The following is a 14,742-nucleotide window of genomic DNA, read 5'->3' on the forward strand; positions in this document are numbered from 1 at the left end:
CGGGCCGCGCACGGGAGCGGCGCGCGGGGCTCAGCCCCGCCTCGCGGCGGCGCCCATGGCGGCCGCGGCCTCCGAGGTCGGCGCCAGGCCGCGCCGCGCTCCCTCTCTCCTGCCGCTGCTGCCGCCGCCGCCTCGCGCGCAGCCGGAAACCTCCGCGTCCTCCGCCTCCTCCGGCCGCCGCCCCCGCTCCTCACCGGGAGGGAGGGAGGGAGGGCCGCCCCCCGCCGCCGCCGCCACAGGTGAGACGAGAGCAGAGGAGGCGCCGCGCCGCGCGGCGCGGCGGGAGGGCGGGCGGGAAGCGCGAGCAGCCGCGGCCGCCCCGGCAACGTCCCCGCGCTAAATGGCGACGGGCGCCCGAAACCGACACACGGCGAGGGGCGGGCGGCGGCGGCGGCGCGGGGAGGGGGGAGCGCGGCCCGCGGGCACGCCCCCCTGCGCGCATGCGCGCGCGCGCCGCCGCCGTGCCCGCCCCCGGGCGGGCAGGGCCGCGGCGCCGGGCAGGGAGGGCGTCGCTGGCCGCGGGGCCAGGAGGGCCGCTCTGTGGGGCAGCGAGGCTGAGCGATGTGGGGGCTGCCCCCCAACTCCTGCGCTTCCAGAAGGGGGGCGCCCCGAGGGTGCGCAGTGCCCTCCCCATCCGAGCAAAGCAGAAGTAAAACACTGTGAATTCAATAAATTCGGTATATCCCCCTCGTCCCTTCCCTCCGGTCCAAAGCTTCGTGCTCAGGTGCCATGGAGGCCTTCCGCGGTGTGTGAGGATGCAGGCCGGGGGCTCTGGGGACCACGGGGTGACTGCAGACCCAGGGAGGCGACAGCCCCTCACCATTAAAAACCCYCCTTCTTTCACAGCCCGCCCGGGTGAGCAGGGCTTGGAAGCCGTGCAAAGGGAGCCCGCCCCATGGGCGAGCGCTTGAGGGCGAGGATTGTACAAATGGGGGGTTTATCCCAGTGCAGGTCATCAGAACCCATGTCACCTGGCCGAGCAAGCTAAAGCGCAAGTGGCTGCCGCGTAAGCGTGCACCCAGCTTGGGTTATTTCAGAGAAACCCCATTTGCACACTTTGCCCCCCRAGTCATCCTGTCCCCGTCTGAGTCATGACTGAGCTTTCTGTTGGGTAAAGGATGTTCAGCAGTCAGGAGGGCAGCCCGGGCCCGCATGAACGCTGACACAAATCGGGAACTTTCAGGTTAGCAAACGGCTGCTACATGCTAGTCATCTCGTTTATTTATATCGGGTTCCTCTTTTGTGTTCACATACATCAAAACCGAGCACTTTCCTTCTTACAAGCGCAGTGTTTTGAAGTCAGTGGGAAGAAGACAGTGAAGGAGGAATGAATGATTTGGTATCATGCCTTTTAGGCAACTGCAATTCAAAATTTATGCAAGGAAAAAAAGCTGTTGGAAATTTCCCCATGTAAATAATCTGTTCTTAACAGATGCACTGGCATTTCAAATACTTTTTTTTTTTTTTTTTTTTTGAGTTACTTTTTAAACCAGCAGTTTAGAGGAAGTTGTACGTTGCATTACAGCATTACTGATAGGGGCCTGCACTCATTCTGCTTGGCAGAACAAAAATGGCTCAAAGAGGGATCCACCACCCTCAGCCACACAATACCAGCCTCACATACTCATATGCCTTATATAATGAGTTCAGTGTCACACAGCAACGGAAACATCACTATTTTCTGTACATCTGGCTACTATTCTTTGTAACAACAAACAAAACGACGATGAAACAAAACGACCCCTTCATGAAAGGGGTGACGTGTACTTCATTGTACAGTCCTTGTAGAAAGACCTCAGCACTTTGTAAGCCTCCCAGAGCTTCCTTCACTCTAAAAGTTGGTTCGTGTTGGTATATTCTATGTCTGCACTTGATCTGTGTTGACTTCAGTAAGCAGACACTCTTTAAAACAGTGCTTAACTAAACACCGTAATTTGATTAGCAGCAAAGAGTGACAGGATCAAAACTGGAGTAACTCATAATTCAGTCTGCCACATCCCACTGTGCTGCCAGCAGACCGGCAGTAGATCATCGAGGTCTTAAATAGCAAGCAAGCTTCGTCTAACACGTGGCTGCAAGTTTTTGTGCATCTCTCTGGAAAACAGAGCAATTCAGCAAGGGCTGGCGACCAAGGCCTCACTGCCCCATGGCCTGGTCAGTGCTGCCTTCACTGCTGTTGATGCCTTCTGGAGCTCTGTGACAGCACAGGCCTGTGTTCCTCCACTGCCCGTTGCGTTTTTACCAACCTTTTGGATGGTGTAGCTAGCAAACCTGAGAGTAAACAGCAAGCTTTACTCCAGCTTGGTGCCGCTTGTAACTTTARGAGTGTATAGCTAAAATAAAGCAGCGGTAAATCAATCCCTTTGGCGTAAGCCTGCACACTTGGGTGAATTCCGCTTGCAGCATCAGTGATCTCCGATGGGCAGCTCCCAAACCCCTGCTGAGCTCCACCATAGGAGCTACAGCAAATGGGACGTGGGCTGCACGCAGTTCGGGAACCGCCTCCCTGCGGTCCAGACTCGTGTGGTTTAAACGAGACCTCGTGCACTGGCTGTTCTTACTCAAGTGAATTTCACCCATTGTTCTTAAATATCTTTTCCCCTAGTTAATTAAGCAAATTCTGTGCAAAAGAGACCTGAAACTCTGCAGTGTGTAGCCACAGGGGGCCCGAGGCAGTCTCCTGCTAAAAATTGTGGTAATTATGTAAAAAAGCACCACCCCAGAGTCTGATCCAGCACATTCCTCGCTGCCCTTGAAATTCAATAGGGTTAGTCATCTGAGTACAGCATTTTAAGTATGAGGTCCATAACACCCAGCTCTTCTCAGCAGCACCTCTTCTGGGCAGAGATAGAAATAGCAGTCATCTCTGCAGAAAAAAAACCTGAGCATCTGACCTGGAGGTGGGAATGATGGATTTYGTCTTCTTTGGCTCTGAAAAATAAAGTGGAATCATACCAGTAATTACATTTTATGTGGGTGCTGTTTTAATTTTGTCATTCTAAAAAAAGAATGCAATAAAGAGTGTGGGTTTGCTTTCCCTTCAATTTGATGTCTTTTAATCTGTAAAACTGCATGTAGGCTAAATGAACATTTTCACTATTGCTGCAAGATTTAATAAAGCATTAAAGTAAATTCTATGTGTATTCTGTGTTTAGAAACAAGTAATTAAAGTAGTCTTAGTGGCAGAGCTCCTCAGCCAATTAAACATATTTCTTTCTCCAGTTGCTGCTTAAGGAAATCCACAGATACAGGAGTCTGACTGTACTTGAGAAATTACAGGCAGAGACTTAAATGATCTTTTGATTAAATCCAAAGGACTGACAGTTGACATCATTGTAAAAATATCTTCTTTCTCTCAAACCTCTTTTATTTAGAGCCATCTTGCTTGGAACAGTAATTGTTTAAAAAATAACTCTGAATGAAGTGTGATTTTGAAGTTGACTGAATCAGAAACTTTTTTGTTTGCTTTCTGCAGTGAAACTTCATTCACTGCTGGCATTCATGACTGCCCATGTGACGAAGTATTAATGTGAAACAGCTATTTTCTCTTATGCAATACATTATGCAATACAAAAGGCAATGCCATTACTTTGATGCATGTCATTTTATTCCATAACCTAAATGCCTTTCAAAGAAAATTGTTCATCTAATTATTATTACACATGACCAAGTTGCACATACAGTGCCATGTGAAGATCGCAACAAGCCAAGTTTTCCTACTATTGTTTTTTATTCCTTGATATTTTTCAGTTCTAGGCTTCTGCCACAGTACTTATTTGTGCTTCTTAATGGGGAAAACTAGTGAGACAAATTGTTTCCTGACCAGAAGTTTGAAAAATGAGAGCATTTTACTTTTCAGAAATTCTATTTTTTTTTTTATTTGTTTGTTTATTTTCTGAATATCATATTCAATAGGAATTTTTGTTCCACAACAATCTTGGCTTTCAGAGTCTGTGAGTTTTGCACCAAGATTAGCTACACCAACCAAGCTGTATAAGAATGACTGGATTCAGATGTGATTATTTTATTTGATTTTCCTTCTTTATTTGTTGAGATAATGTCAACAACCCTGTCATATAAAGCTGGGATATAGCTTGTGCTTCTCCATCCAGGTGACGCTTCCATTGCCTTTTCATCCTCATCCTAGCTACGAGAATAGAAAGTATTACTTTTTCTTTGCCTTCTCGCACCATTCTCACCATTCACTGAGCCACATTAACAAATATACTCCAGCCATATGAAAGTAAACCATTCAGAGAACAAATGCAAGTATATATCATTGTTCTGTTATCTGTGTTTTTAATGACAAAAGTACCATTTTCAGTCATATTAGCAACCATCCTTAGTCTGGAGCTCATCGTAGGCTATGCTGCTGGCTCCCCATTGTTTGTATCCAGTCAACTGTTGTTAGCCTATCTATTTATCTATTTATGCTTTCTAAGCTTAATACCTTCAGATAAAGTCAAACAACAGCAACACGATAAAAGATATATATATATATAAAAGAAAAAAAAAAGAGCTTTATCAGAGATAAGATTCAGTGATTGTTCAGGCAGCATTTCAAACTGTTGCAAGCCATAATGCCAGGCACTGTGGCGAAATTCAGTGTCACCCTCTGTGAGAGGAGAGGAGAAAGGTTGGCTCTTGCTCCATTCATTCCRTATGTCCTTTTCATGTCTTTTCTTGTGACGTTTCTTTATATAACACCTTTGTGAAGCAGCCTGATACTGAATGTGAGGGAAGCAGGGATTTCTGCTGAAAGCAGCATTCTCTCCTGTTCTCTGTGCCTGTGGTGATTGCTTAGGATGTCTCATTTATCTTCTTCTCTCTTAGGCTTTAGGGAATTCTGTACTTCACAGCAGTGTCATAACACATCTAAAGCAAGCACGCATTTAAAGCAGGGGCACTGCTTTAATGAAGAGAGGCTGTTTGATGAAGGTGGATGGAGGAAAGTGAGAAAAGATGATGATGCTGGGTTTTTAACCGGATCTGTCAGTGATGCTGTGGAGCATGCAACCTGTCTAGCTTGCCATTCACCACGCAGAAGCTGCAGAAAATCAATCGTTCTCACAGCAGGCCCAGTCCTGTTCCCCTCTGCATCAATGTACAAAAATAAAATGCTACTCACTTCCGTCTAAACAGGAGCAGGCTCAGAGTCTGGCATAAAGGACCTCCTTATGTCCTTTAGAAGCACAGCTTGGGCCAAAGGCAAAGCATTAATCTGTTTTTTGTGTTATTTATCCCAGCTCCAATGCCGGAAGGTGCTCAGCATTTCTGATAGATACTGATCATTCCCAATGGATGCTGAGAACTCTCCATGGCCACTGATGGCAGGGAGGGTGAGAGCCCTCCATCCCTGATAGTGGTGCTCAACGCCTGGCAGAATTGAGCCACTGGTAAGGCAGAAAAGGCTCCTTTTCCTACAGAGAAAGTAGCGTGTGCTCATTTGAYGGAGAAGAGCAGTACAAATCTGTAGTGACCTCCTTGCACGACTCTTCCTCCTCCTCTCTTTGCAAAATACTTTGCATGCCGTAGCCTGTACGAGGAGTAATCAGCAGGTTGCGCAGGTTGCAAAACTGTGGGCGCGGGACGTGCCCCTTGACTAGGTCATTCGGTTCCTCTTGCTCTCCGTGCACAGCTGAAACATAACCCATTCTGGCAACCCACGGCTGATGCGGGGCCTGCTCTAGCGGTGTGTCAGCAGAKAGAGTCCTTATTGATGATTTAATCACATTGGTATTCGATGTGACTTAAACAAAGTTCTTCGCCTGAATGGGTTCTGCTAGCACAAGTCATCTCTTACACACATGCAAAGTTTTTACACCACCTACTCAGGGGTGTAATTGCATTTTAATGAAAAAAAAATGCAACGTAAACAAGTTCTTGGGTACCACTGCCAGGTGCCATAGGTCAGAACAGCTCTCATGTTGCTCCAATCTATATCCAAGGCTGGGCAGAAAATCAAGCAACTGTAGCTACCTCGCAGATAACCCTAAATCTTTTGCCACACTTGATCTCACTGAAATGCTCCAGGAAACCTACTTCACGTCCATCAGAGTTGTTGTGAAGCTAACGAGTGTCTAGAAGCTGCAGGAGAAAAAGCTCACTGGAGAAGATATCTGGGTGGGCTTGGAAACTTATATAAACTTGAAAAGTACTCAGTTCCCTTTGAACCTATGGGATACCACATATCTTTGTTATGGGCTACTACACAAATGAGGGCAGTCCTGACAGGACTCACAGGTTGCTAATGACTAGGTCCTTGACAAAATACYAGCTTCTCCAAGCAATTGAAGAATACATGAACTCATCAAATAGCCTCAAATAAAGCAAAAAGAAATATTCATAGGCCAAAACTTCCTTAAGCTGTGACAAAAATTTTGTTTAAATTTTTGATTGTTTCATATTGTTTTCTTCTGAAAAACAACCTCCCACTTCTTTCCTATGCCTCCTTCGACAAACTATTAACTGCCACCCACAACAGGAAAGCAAAGATTATGCCTTTTGGGGACACAAGTAACCTCATAACAAAGACCAGACTATGAAATGCAGTAAGAAGGATGTCTTTCTGGTCAGATAAATCCTCAACTGCCCTGGGTAGATGGGACAAAGTCTCAGGAAACAGATATATTTAGATAGAGCCATGGTTTCGAAACTTCCAGCTACGAAAAGATTAAGTAGACAGATAGTCTACAGGAACCCAGGTACAGGGGGCAAATTATTAAGACTTTTTGATGAGTCAGATGGTTTCCTCTGATTTGCCCCACCTTCTTTGGGATGCTGCAGCCCGAACCACACGCTGTTCACCCCCCTTCACCTCCAGGAGCACCTTCAGCCCCACTCAGCAGCCCCACCAGCCTGGCTGCAGCCTGGCACCAAGTGTCAGGACCTGATTCCGCAGATGCTGCAGTTGACAAACAGCACTTAGTCTCATCAATGGCCCCAGTGACGGTTTACATTGCACACAACAGCATGTGTAGGAAGGATTAGGCACTGAGTGATTAGGTGCTTACAGGTGCAACAAATAAGATTCACAGCGATGCGTGTCACGGGAAGGCAAATTGTTCTTGTCTCTCCYGAAGTACAAAAAATCCTGAAATCAAAGATCATACCTAAAATTGGCTCCACTGTCAAGTGTCAGAGATTACACAACATTCATTTCAAGGTTTGCCGGGATTTTCAAGCAAAAAATCCCGGAAGGAAATAGAGATCCACTCATTAGGACTTCCAATATCACACCGAGTAAATTACTTTTTTAAAAAAACTTGAGTTACAGGGAGTATATAATGTCAGGGGAATTGAACAGTCTCTGAGCAGCTAACACTTCTGGCAGCAGCCCAAGATACCATGAGYCATAAATCACAGAAATGTCTGAGTTTGTGTAAATTCTGCGCTCAGCATCCACAGGAGTTTTCCTCCAAACTGTAAAAAAATCCTAGTTGATACTTGTTTCTTCATCCAAAATACAAACGTCCACTATGTTATCAGATGTATGAGATATATGACTGTTATTACTTCCATCTGAACTTTTTGCAGCCCCTTATTCTAGGATGGATGTAACATATCTCACATAATATATGTGAGATATATTAAATTAGGTCTAGCGGTTAGGATTCGCTGCAGCYTGGGTTCAGTTACCTGTCAGGGGACTGACTGGCTGGATGGACAATGGGAAAGCCATGGATGTTGTCTATCTTGGCTTCAGCAACGCTTTTGACAGAGTCTCCCATAACATCCTCATGGGGAAGCTCTGAAAGTGTGGACTGGACAAGTGGACAATGAGGTAGATAGGGAACTGTGTGTATGACAGACCTCAAAGGGTGGTGATAAATGGGGCCAAGTCCAGTTGGAGGCCTGTGGCCAGTGGTGTCCCCCAGGGATCAGTACTGGGTCCAGTGCTGTTTAACTCATTCAACCATGACTTGGACGAGTTATTGGGACAGAGTGGGCAGAGTGCACCCTGAGCAAGTTTGCAGATGGTACCAAACCGGGTGAAGTGACCAACACTCCAGAGGGCTGTGCTGCCATTCAGAGGGACCTAGACAATTTCGAGAGTTGGACAGAGAGGAACCTCCTGAGGTTCAACAAGGACAAGTGCAGGGTCCTGCATCGGGGGAGGAATAACCAGGACAGATTAAGGCCTGACCTGCTGGAAAGCAGCTCCACAGAGAGGAACCTGGGAGTCCTGGTTGGCAAGAAGTTAGCCATGAGCCAGCAGGGCCCTTGTGGCCAAGAAGGCCAATGGGATCCTGGATGCCTCAGAAGGAGTGTGGCCAGCAGATAGAGGGAGGGGATCCTGCCCCTCTCCTTAGCTCTGGTGAGGCTGCATCTGGAGTATTGGGGGCAGTTCTGGGCTCCCCAAGATTAGAGGGATGTGGAGCTGCTAGAGAGGGTCCAGTGGAGAGTGACAAAGATGATTAAGGGGCTGAAGCATCTGTCTTATGAGGAAAGGCTAAGCAAGCTGGGCCTGTTTAGCCTGGAGAAGAGAAGACTGAGAGGAGATCTGATCAATGTGTATAAGGACCTGAGGGGAGAATGCAGGGAGGAAGGGGCCAAGCTCTTCTCAGTGGTGGCCAGTGACAGGACAGGTAGTGGGTGTAAGTTGAAACACAAGAAGTTCCATYTCTATGTAAGGAAGAACTTCTTTCCTGTGAGAGTGACAGAGCATGGGACAGGCTGCCCAGAGAGGTTGTGGAATCTCCTTCTCTGGAGATCTTCCAAACCCACCTGCATGCCACCATGTGCCCTGTGTTCTGGGTGTCGCTGCTGGAGCAGGGGGGTTGGACTAGATGATCTCTAGAGGTCCCTTCCAACCTCAACCATTCTGTGATTCTGTGAAATGATAAAACCATCAAAAAGGAGAACAAAGACACTGCTGTGACAGTTTCTTCTTTATGGAGCCATTATTTACTTGCTTAGASTGCTTAAAGTTCTGTTAAAATTCAGATATTACTACCATTATTATCATATTATCCAGGACTTGAAATGTGATTATTTGCACATTAATAATAGCCTATAATTATTTGCAACATTAAACACCAGATAATGTTAATGTAACACAGGAAGGTAACATTATTACTACCGGGATAAATTTTGGAATGGAAAAAATGGAAAAGTTTGACTATGTATGAGTGCGAATACTCTCCCAATAGGATGGAGCTAATACTGCATTACTTGACAACTTTCCAGTGACAATCCCAAAGCAGTACTTAAAATCTACTGCATTAAAATATGTAAGATGAGAGAAAAAATAGGAATATATTAAAACTTGAAACTGATACGTAGTGTACACTAACTGGTGTAAACAAAACGATCACCCAGCTACCAACAGAATAGTAAGTTCAACATTGTCAGCACACAGTAAGGCCACAAATACTTTTTTTGAAAATTGGCTTTTATCCCTTAATTTTCATGTCCTATATATGAACATTTTCGTGGTCAGCCCTCCCTCATGTTTCAAAATCAAGACGAATGTCCTTAGTGCCTGTATAACTGGTAACACTTGTATCCCACACCAGGGTATTAAGCTGTTCGTATCATTTTATCAGTGTTGCTGAGATCTTTGTATGGGAGAGAGAAGTCACCACCACCGCAGTGCGATTTCTGACCTGCTGGTTACCAGCTCAGCTCACCCAGTYGGATTGTTTAAGAGTTTTCAAAAATTCAAGCTGACAGCAATATGTCCAAAATGCTGGATTCAGCGATTTTGGAACATATATTTAGTTCAGTGTCTTGATTCCTTTTTTTTTTTTTTTTTTCTCCCCCTCAATGTGTTTGGTAACAATGAAATATTTTGTCTTAAAAAGAAAAAAGAGAGAGAGAGAGAAATTATCTTTACACAGACACCCTTTTACCTAAGCCTGTTACACACAAAGCAAAGGCTATACTTGTGCAGGGAATAATCTTGGTTTGGACTTGTGAGATTGCAAATGCTAGAAATCTAAATTAATACTTACTTTACTTACTTGCAGCTACTTTGCTTCTGATTCTACAATAAGTCCTCCTGCATTAGGTAAAAAGATATAAATACGGGAACTTTCCATGTTAAAGCCCCTTTTACTGCTCCTAAGCATACTCTATGTGGATTTTTGAGAACTTTATATTTGCTCAGGATCTGTAGATGTCCTGTACTACAAGTTGCTTCCTTCCAAAGTAGCTCGTGTACCTCCAGGATTTTGAGAAGAGAAGCACGAAGAGAAGACAAAGCCCACAGAGATAACAATATTCTGTGTGCTAAAGCAAGAAATGGGGAGGAAGCCTGAACACATCTGGCCAGTGGAAAAGGAAGACAAAGGATACACTCTGATTTTTGGAGTATTGTGAACACAGAAGGAGGATAAAAGCCTGAGACAGCAGGTGGGAAGAAAAAAAAAAAGGGATGTTAATGCCCTCACAAAAGCTTCTGTAGTGTTTTCAGTTTAGACAGTGTGTTTTTCATAGCTTGAAACAACAGCACCATTTTAATAGTGGGTTTAACACTACATGGAGACGAAATCTCCGTCAGAGGGACAAGGAAGATTGMCAAGGGCAGAGAATTCCTATGAAATCATGAAAAAATAATGTGAAGAGCTTCACTGAGAAAGAGTAACCCCCGTGCCCATCAGCAAGGAAGGAGCTTCCAGTCCAAATGACACCTTTACATTCTTCACACATGCCAGTGTGAAGCTGCCACACTACCCCAGCCAACCTGATCCCTTCTCTATGCCCCTCAAGCAAATCACATATTCAGATTGCTGAGGCACTCAGTGCCTCACTCTTAGTCACCTGTGGCTTGCTTGCTTACCTCTGTCCTGGATTGCACAACAGATATGGTTATTGCTTACTTAGTGTTTGCTACAAAATCTGTGACATCGCTTTTCCCTCATGACTCTACAGGAGGAAATAGCATTTTAGGTGAAATGCTGCGGTGAGCGTTGACGGGAGAGGTAGAAGAGCTGAGGAGCACGCCGACAGGAAAGTGTTTCCAGGCCTGTCTTCCCTGCCACATCCCACTGTGCTGAAATAATCAAGCACGGTACCTGGGAAGAGGATGACTAAGAGCAGCTAATTAGCTGCTCAATCTGTTGCCCTCAGCAGCCACTGGGCTGATTCACACCCGCTGGCACAGTCGGCAGCTCCGGAGCCAAGTTAATTCTCAGGGGCTCCCGTGGGAGACTGTGACTGGGATGAGGACTCCACATGTGACAACCCCAGCTCTGGATGCACTGGACCAGCCCATTCCATACTCTCCACCCTAGCAGAAAGTGGAAAGGCAGCTACTCGTTTCTTCCTGCCACATCCCTCTGCAGCAGAAACTGAGCCTGGCTCAGTGGTACTGGATATTAGTTTCTGCTTTCCTCCCAGTTTGCTGCTGCAGTAGCAAAGAGTTGGCAGAGGGCCTTCTGTATCATATTTGATCTGTTGACACTTGCAGCAGTGCTGGACTCTAACACTGTAGGAGTTTCCGTCTGGAGAAATATGGTAGCCCTTCCTGCCTCTTCATTCCACTCCCTACGGAAAACCGCCTTCTTGTTTTCCCAAATGCTGGGCCAAATAAAATATACCAAAATAACACTGGAGACAGGGAAGGAATCTCTTGCCTCAAAACTTGGCCTTTGAGAAACACAGGCAACCATTTCTTGTCTGAAGAGCAGGAACGCTGGTGGAATCCAGGCAGGGTTTCATCAGCAGGGATGGCAGATTCACCATGCAAACAGGTATCCCCCTTGTCTGTGCTGGGCAGAATGTCCATTTTTGCCTGGTTTCATATTAGAYTGGGTTAATGAAAACCAATGCACTTTACTCTTTAGCTGACTAGCTGGTAAAACCTATTAGGAAATAAAGTGTCACTGCATCTTGAGCTGTGGTGGAACAGCTGCCTGCTGGACCGAGTGCTCTGACACTTCGCCGATGCTCAGAGAAGGGGCAGGAAAACAACACACCTATCAAAGTTGTTAGAGATCCCACCTCACTCCTAGAGCTTCTTATTATTTCAAGGATGATTTCAGAAGCAATTGTACAATTCTGTTTCCACTGTATAATGCATTCAACACCTAATACATGGGACCAAGAGTGGCATTATGCAGCATTACTCGCCTGCCACAAAACACCATTATTATCCTGTCCTGTGCAGAGCACAGCTCTATTATAGGAAATCTCTTGCTGGTGGGGGAAGCTAAGCCCAGCATGGAGATACTACAGAGCGTCCTTTCTTACTTGCAGTTCTTCAGTGTCATTCCAAGCTCAAAACATTACATCATCCCACCATCAAATAGGCTGGGATTTTGCCCAGAGCTGATGATGTAGCATAGTGCTGTTCTCTAGGAAGTAAGATAAGCCTTACTATCGGGCTTCTTTTATCACTSTCTAGCTTGGGACACCTTTAATGTAAATGTATCAGACTCACGTCCAGTTAGATTAATGGTGCAGTCCCTTTGAGAGAGACATATGGAGTTTCTCTAAAATACAGTTTCTCTCTAATTCTGATGAGGTGTGTATCTGAAAAGTATGTTAGTAAGACCCTGTTTAATATACTCTCTCTCATGTGGATTTTCGTCCCTGTGAGTAATCAGAGTCAAAATGATATGCCCAGTGGTAATGAATGGCCATGTAGTGTGTGCTGTAATTTCAGCTCTTTTTAGGGGGTTGTAGTCTATTCGTGATCTCCATCTGTCTCCTCTTCTAACAAAGCCCAGGTTCTTCAGAGTCACCTGCTCTCTGGTTAGATGAGATGGGGTATGCTTCAAATATAACTGCACATCAGCAGAGCTCTGTTCCACATATAGGCTGCCAAGAATGGTTTTACCAACAAATTGTAGGCATTTGTAGGAAACATAAAATTAAAGGCCAAGAAGGCTCATCAATAKGCTACCCGGACAGCCTGTTTAAGCTGAGATGTAGAAATTTATCTATTCTTGCATTCCCATGTCATATCCCTACCTGTTTGAACCACAGGAGGTGTCCAATATCTAAACAAAATTCTGAGAATGGCCTTCTGCAGTTTATCCCTAAATAAGTGTTGTCAAGGCAGCTAGTRCAGACCAGAGGCTAAGTTACATCAGATAAAGTTCTCGGCCTCCATGTTCCACTCTGCTTTCATGCTTTCCTTTCCTCATATGGTCTACTATTTTCAGTAGATACAAATTGCTTGTAAAAATGTATAGTATATAAAGTGTATATATATATATAGTGTACAAAAATGTATATTTATAACATTTATGATCTCAGGTAGTTTTTCTCATGATTCAACAGCCTCTCAGTGAYAGCACTATATTTGGCAGAGCTCGAAGAAACAACTTTGTGTCACTAGCTAGTTTTTCACACCTAACTATATCTTACCTTTATACAGAAACATTTAAGTCCTGATCATGAGACCCTCACTCATGGGTCTCTTAGTATCAATGACAGCTATTCCACCACAGCAATTCACAAAATGAACTTTCTGCATCTACAGMAACTTCAAGTTATCAATCACATGAATATTCATGTGGTCAGTTTTATGAAACTTTTCTCAAACAATGATAAAAGTTTAAAAACAAATAAGTAACCAGTAAAAYGTCCAGGGAATCCCACATTAGTTCATATTTCTTCCTATGCAAGTTTTCCTTTTCTTATGTAACTTGCCCTAACAAACTGTACTTTKCCTCAGCTATGTCCTGAAAACAGCTTTGCTGTGGTTTTTTTTTCACATCCTACACCCTCTGTTCTTTCAATTTTTCTTATAGATGTTATGRCTGAGATTCTCCAGTTTTTGCTTCTCCTCATCACATTCCCTTGCTCTTTTGCTCAGCTCCTCCTACTTAACTGGTTGGATTATCCAGCTCCATCTGACTTTCCATCTTGCTGCTGCAGCTTGTATATCATCACCACCTGCGTCTCCTCTGAGCCTGCAAAGCTGCTGTCAGTGGAGGTCTTTAAGAACAGGTTAGACACACACTTACCAGAAATAGCATAGGTATAGCTGGTTCTGCCTTCAGGCAGGAAACCAATTAAAGGACTTAGTGAGGTCCCTTCCAGACCTGTATCTTTCTGATTCTATTATCCTCTGCATTAGTGGGAGAGCAGTAAGGGAGCCGTACTTCTTGGCACAAATCTTCCCAAGGGATTGCTATCGTTTGCCAATGGGCTTTCAGCTGGAGCTGCCCTTTTGGTTGTCTGCAGGTGCGAGGCCTCAGCTTGTCGCTTCAGCTTCAGCAGTGATGTTAAGCATCCCAGCTTCCTCTCTCCATGAAGTTCTTGACTAACTTTCATTTTCAGTCATTTGACATTTTCAAAGTAGACATTTGTAGCTACTTCTCTTATATTAACAAGGATCCGGAACTTCCCTAGTAGTCATCTGCTATTGCATCCAGCTTTAACCTTAGATCTTTTGAGGCAAACATCACCCTTGTGCACCGAAGGCACGCAGGCCAACAAAGATCAGTTTGACAACAGATACGCAATTGAGAATGGTTTCATTCTTTCTGTTGTTGAGTGCTTTTTCTGTTGTTGTTGTTCTTGTAATGAGAAAATTCTCATTGTCGTACAATTCTGACAATAGTTGTCTTTGTGTTTTCTGGTAATGCAGCAGGAAGAATACAACGCTGCACAGAACACCCTATGCTACTCTTCAACTAGCCTTCCAATCATGGACAAACTGTCAGGTGCATGTGCAGAATATGCCAGTTGAAGAACTGAATCCTTCCAAAATTATTATTTTTCTTTTGCATTAGGTTTCTTGGCAAACAGGGTTATAAAGAGTAAAAATTTGTTTTCCTGCACATG

General features: G+C 44.8%; 1 protein-coding gene across 1 annotated transcript in view; it reads right to left on the reverse strand.

Moving 5' to 3' along the window:
* The window catches only part of WNK1 (WNK lysine deficient protein kinase 1), a 110,173-nt gene extending 104,519 nt beyond the window's left edge, over positions 1-5,654 (reverse strand). The window contains exon 1 of the mRNA XM_026052151.1: positions 5,481-5,654. Coding sequence (XP_025907936.1) covers positions 5,481-5,654 — 174 coding nt within the window. The remainder of the gene's footprint in view (positions 1-5,480) is intronic.
* Between the last annotated feature and the right edge of the window lie 9,088 nt (positions 5,655-14,742).

This window comes from Nothoprocta perdicaria, unplaced genomic scaffold, assembly GCF_003342845.1.
Source record: "Nothoprocta perdicaria isolate Ctin4 unplaced genomic scaffold, notPer1 scaffold_84, whole genome shotgun sequence".
Taxonomy (NCBI): Eukaryota; Metazoa; Chordata; class Aves; order Tinamiformes; family Tinamidae; genus Nothoprocta; species Nothoprocta perdicaria.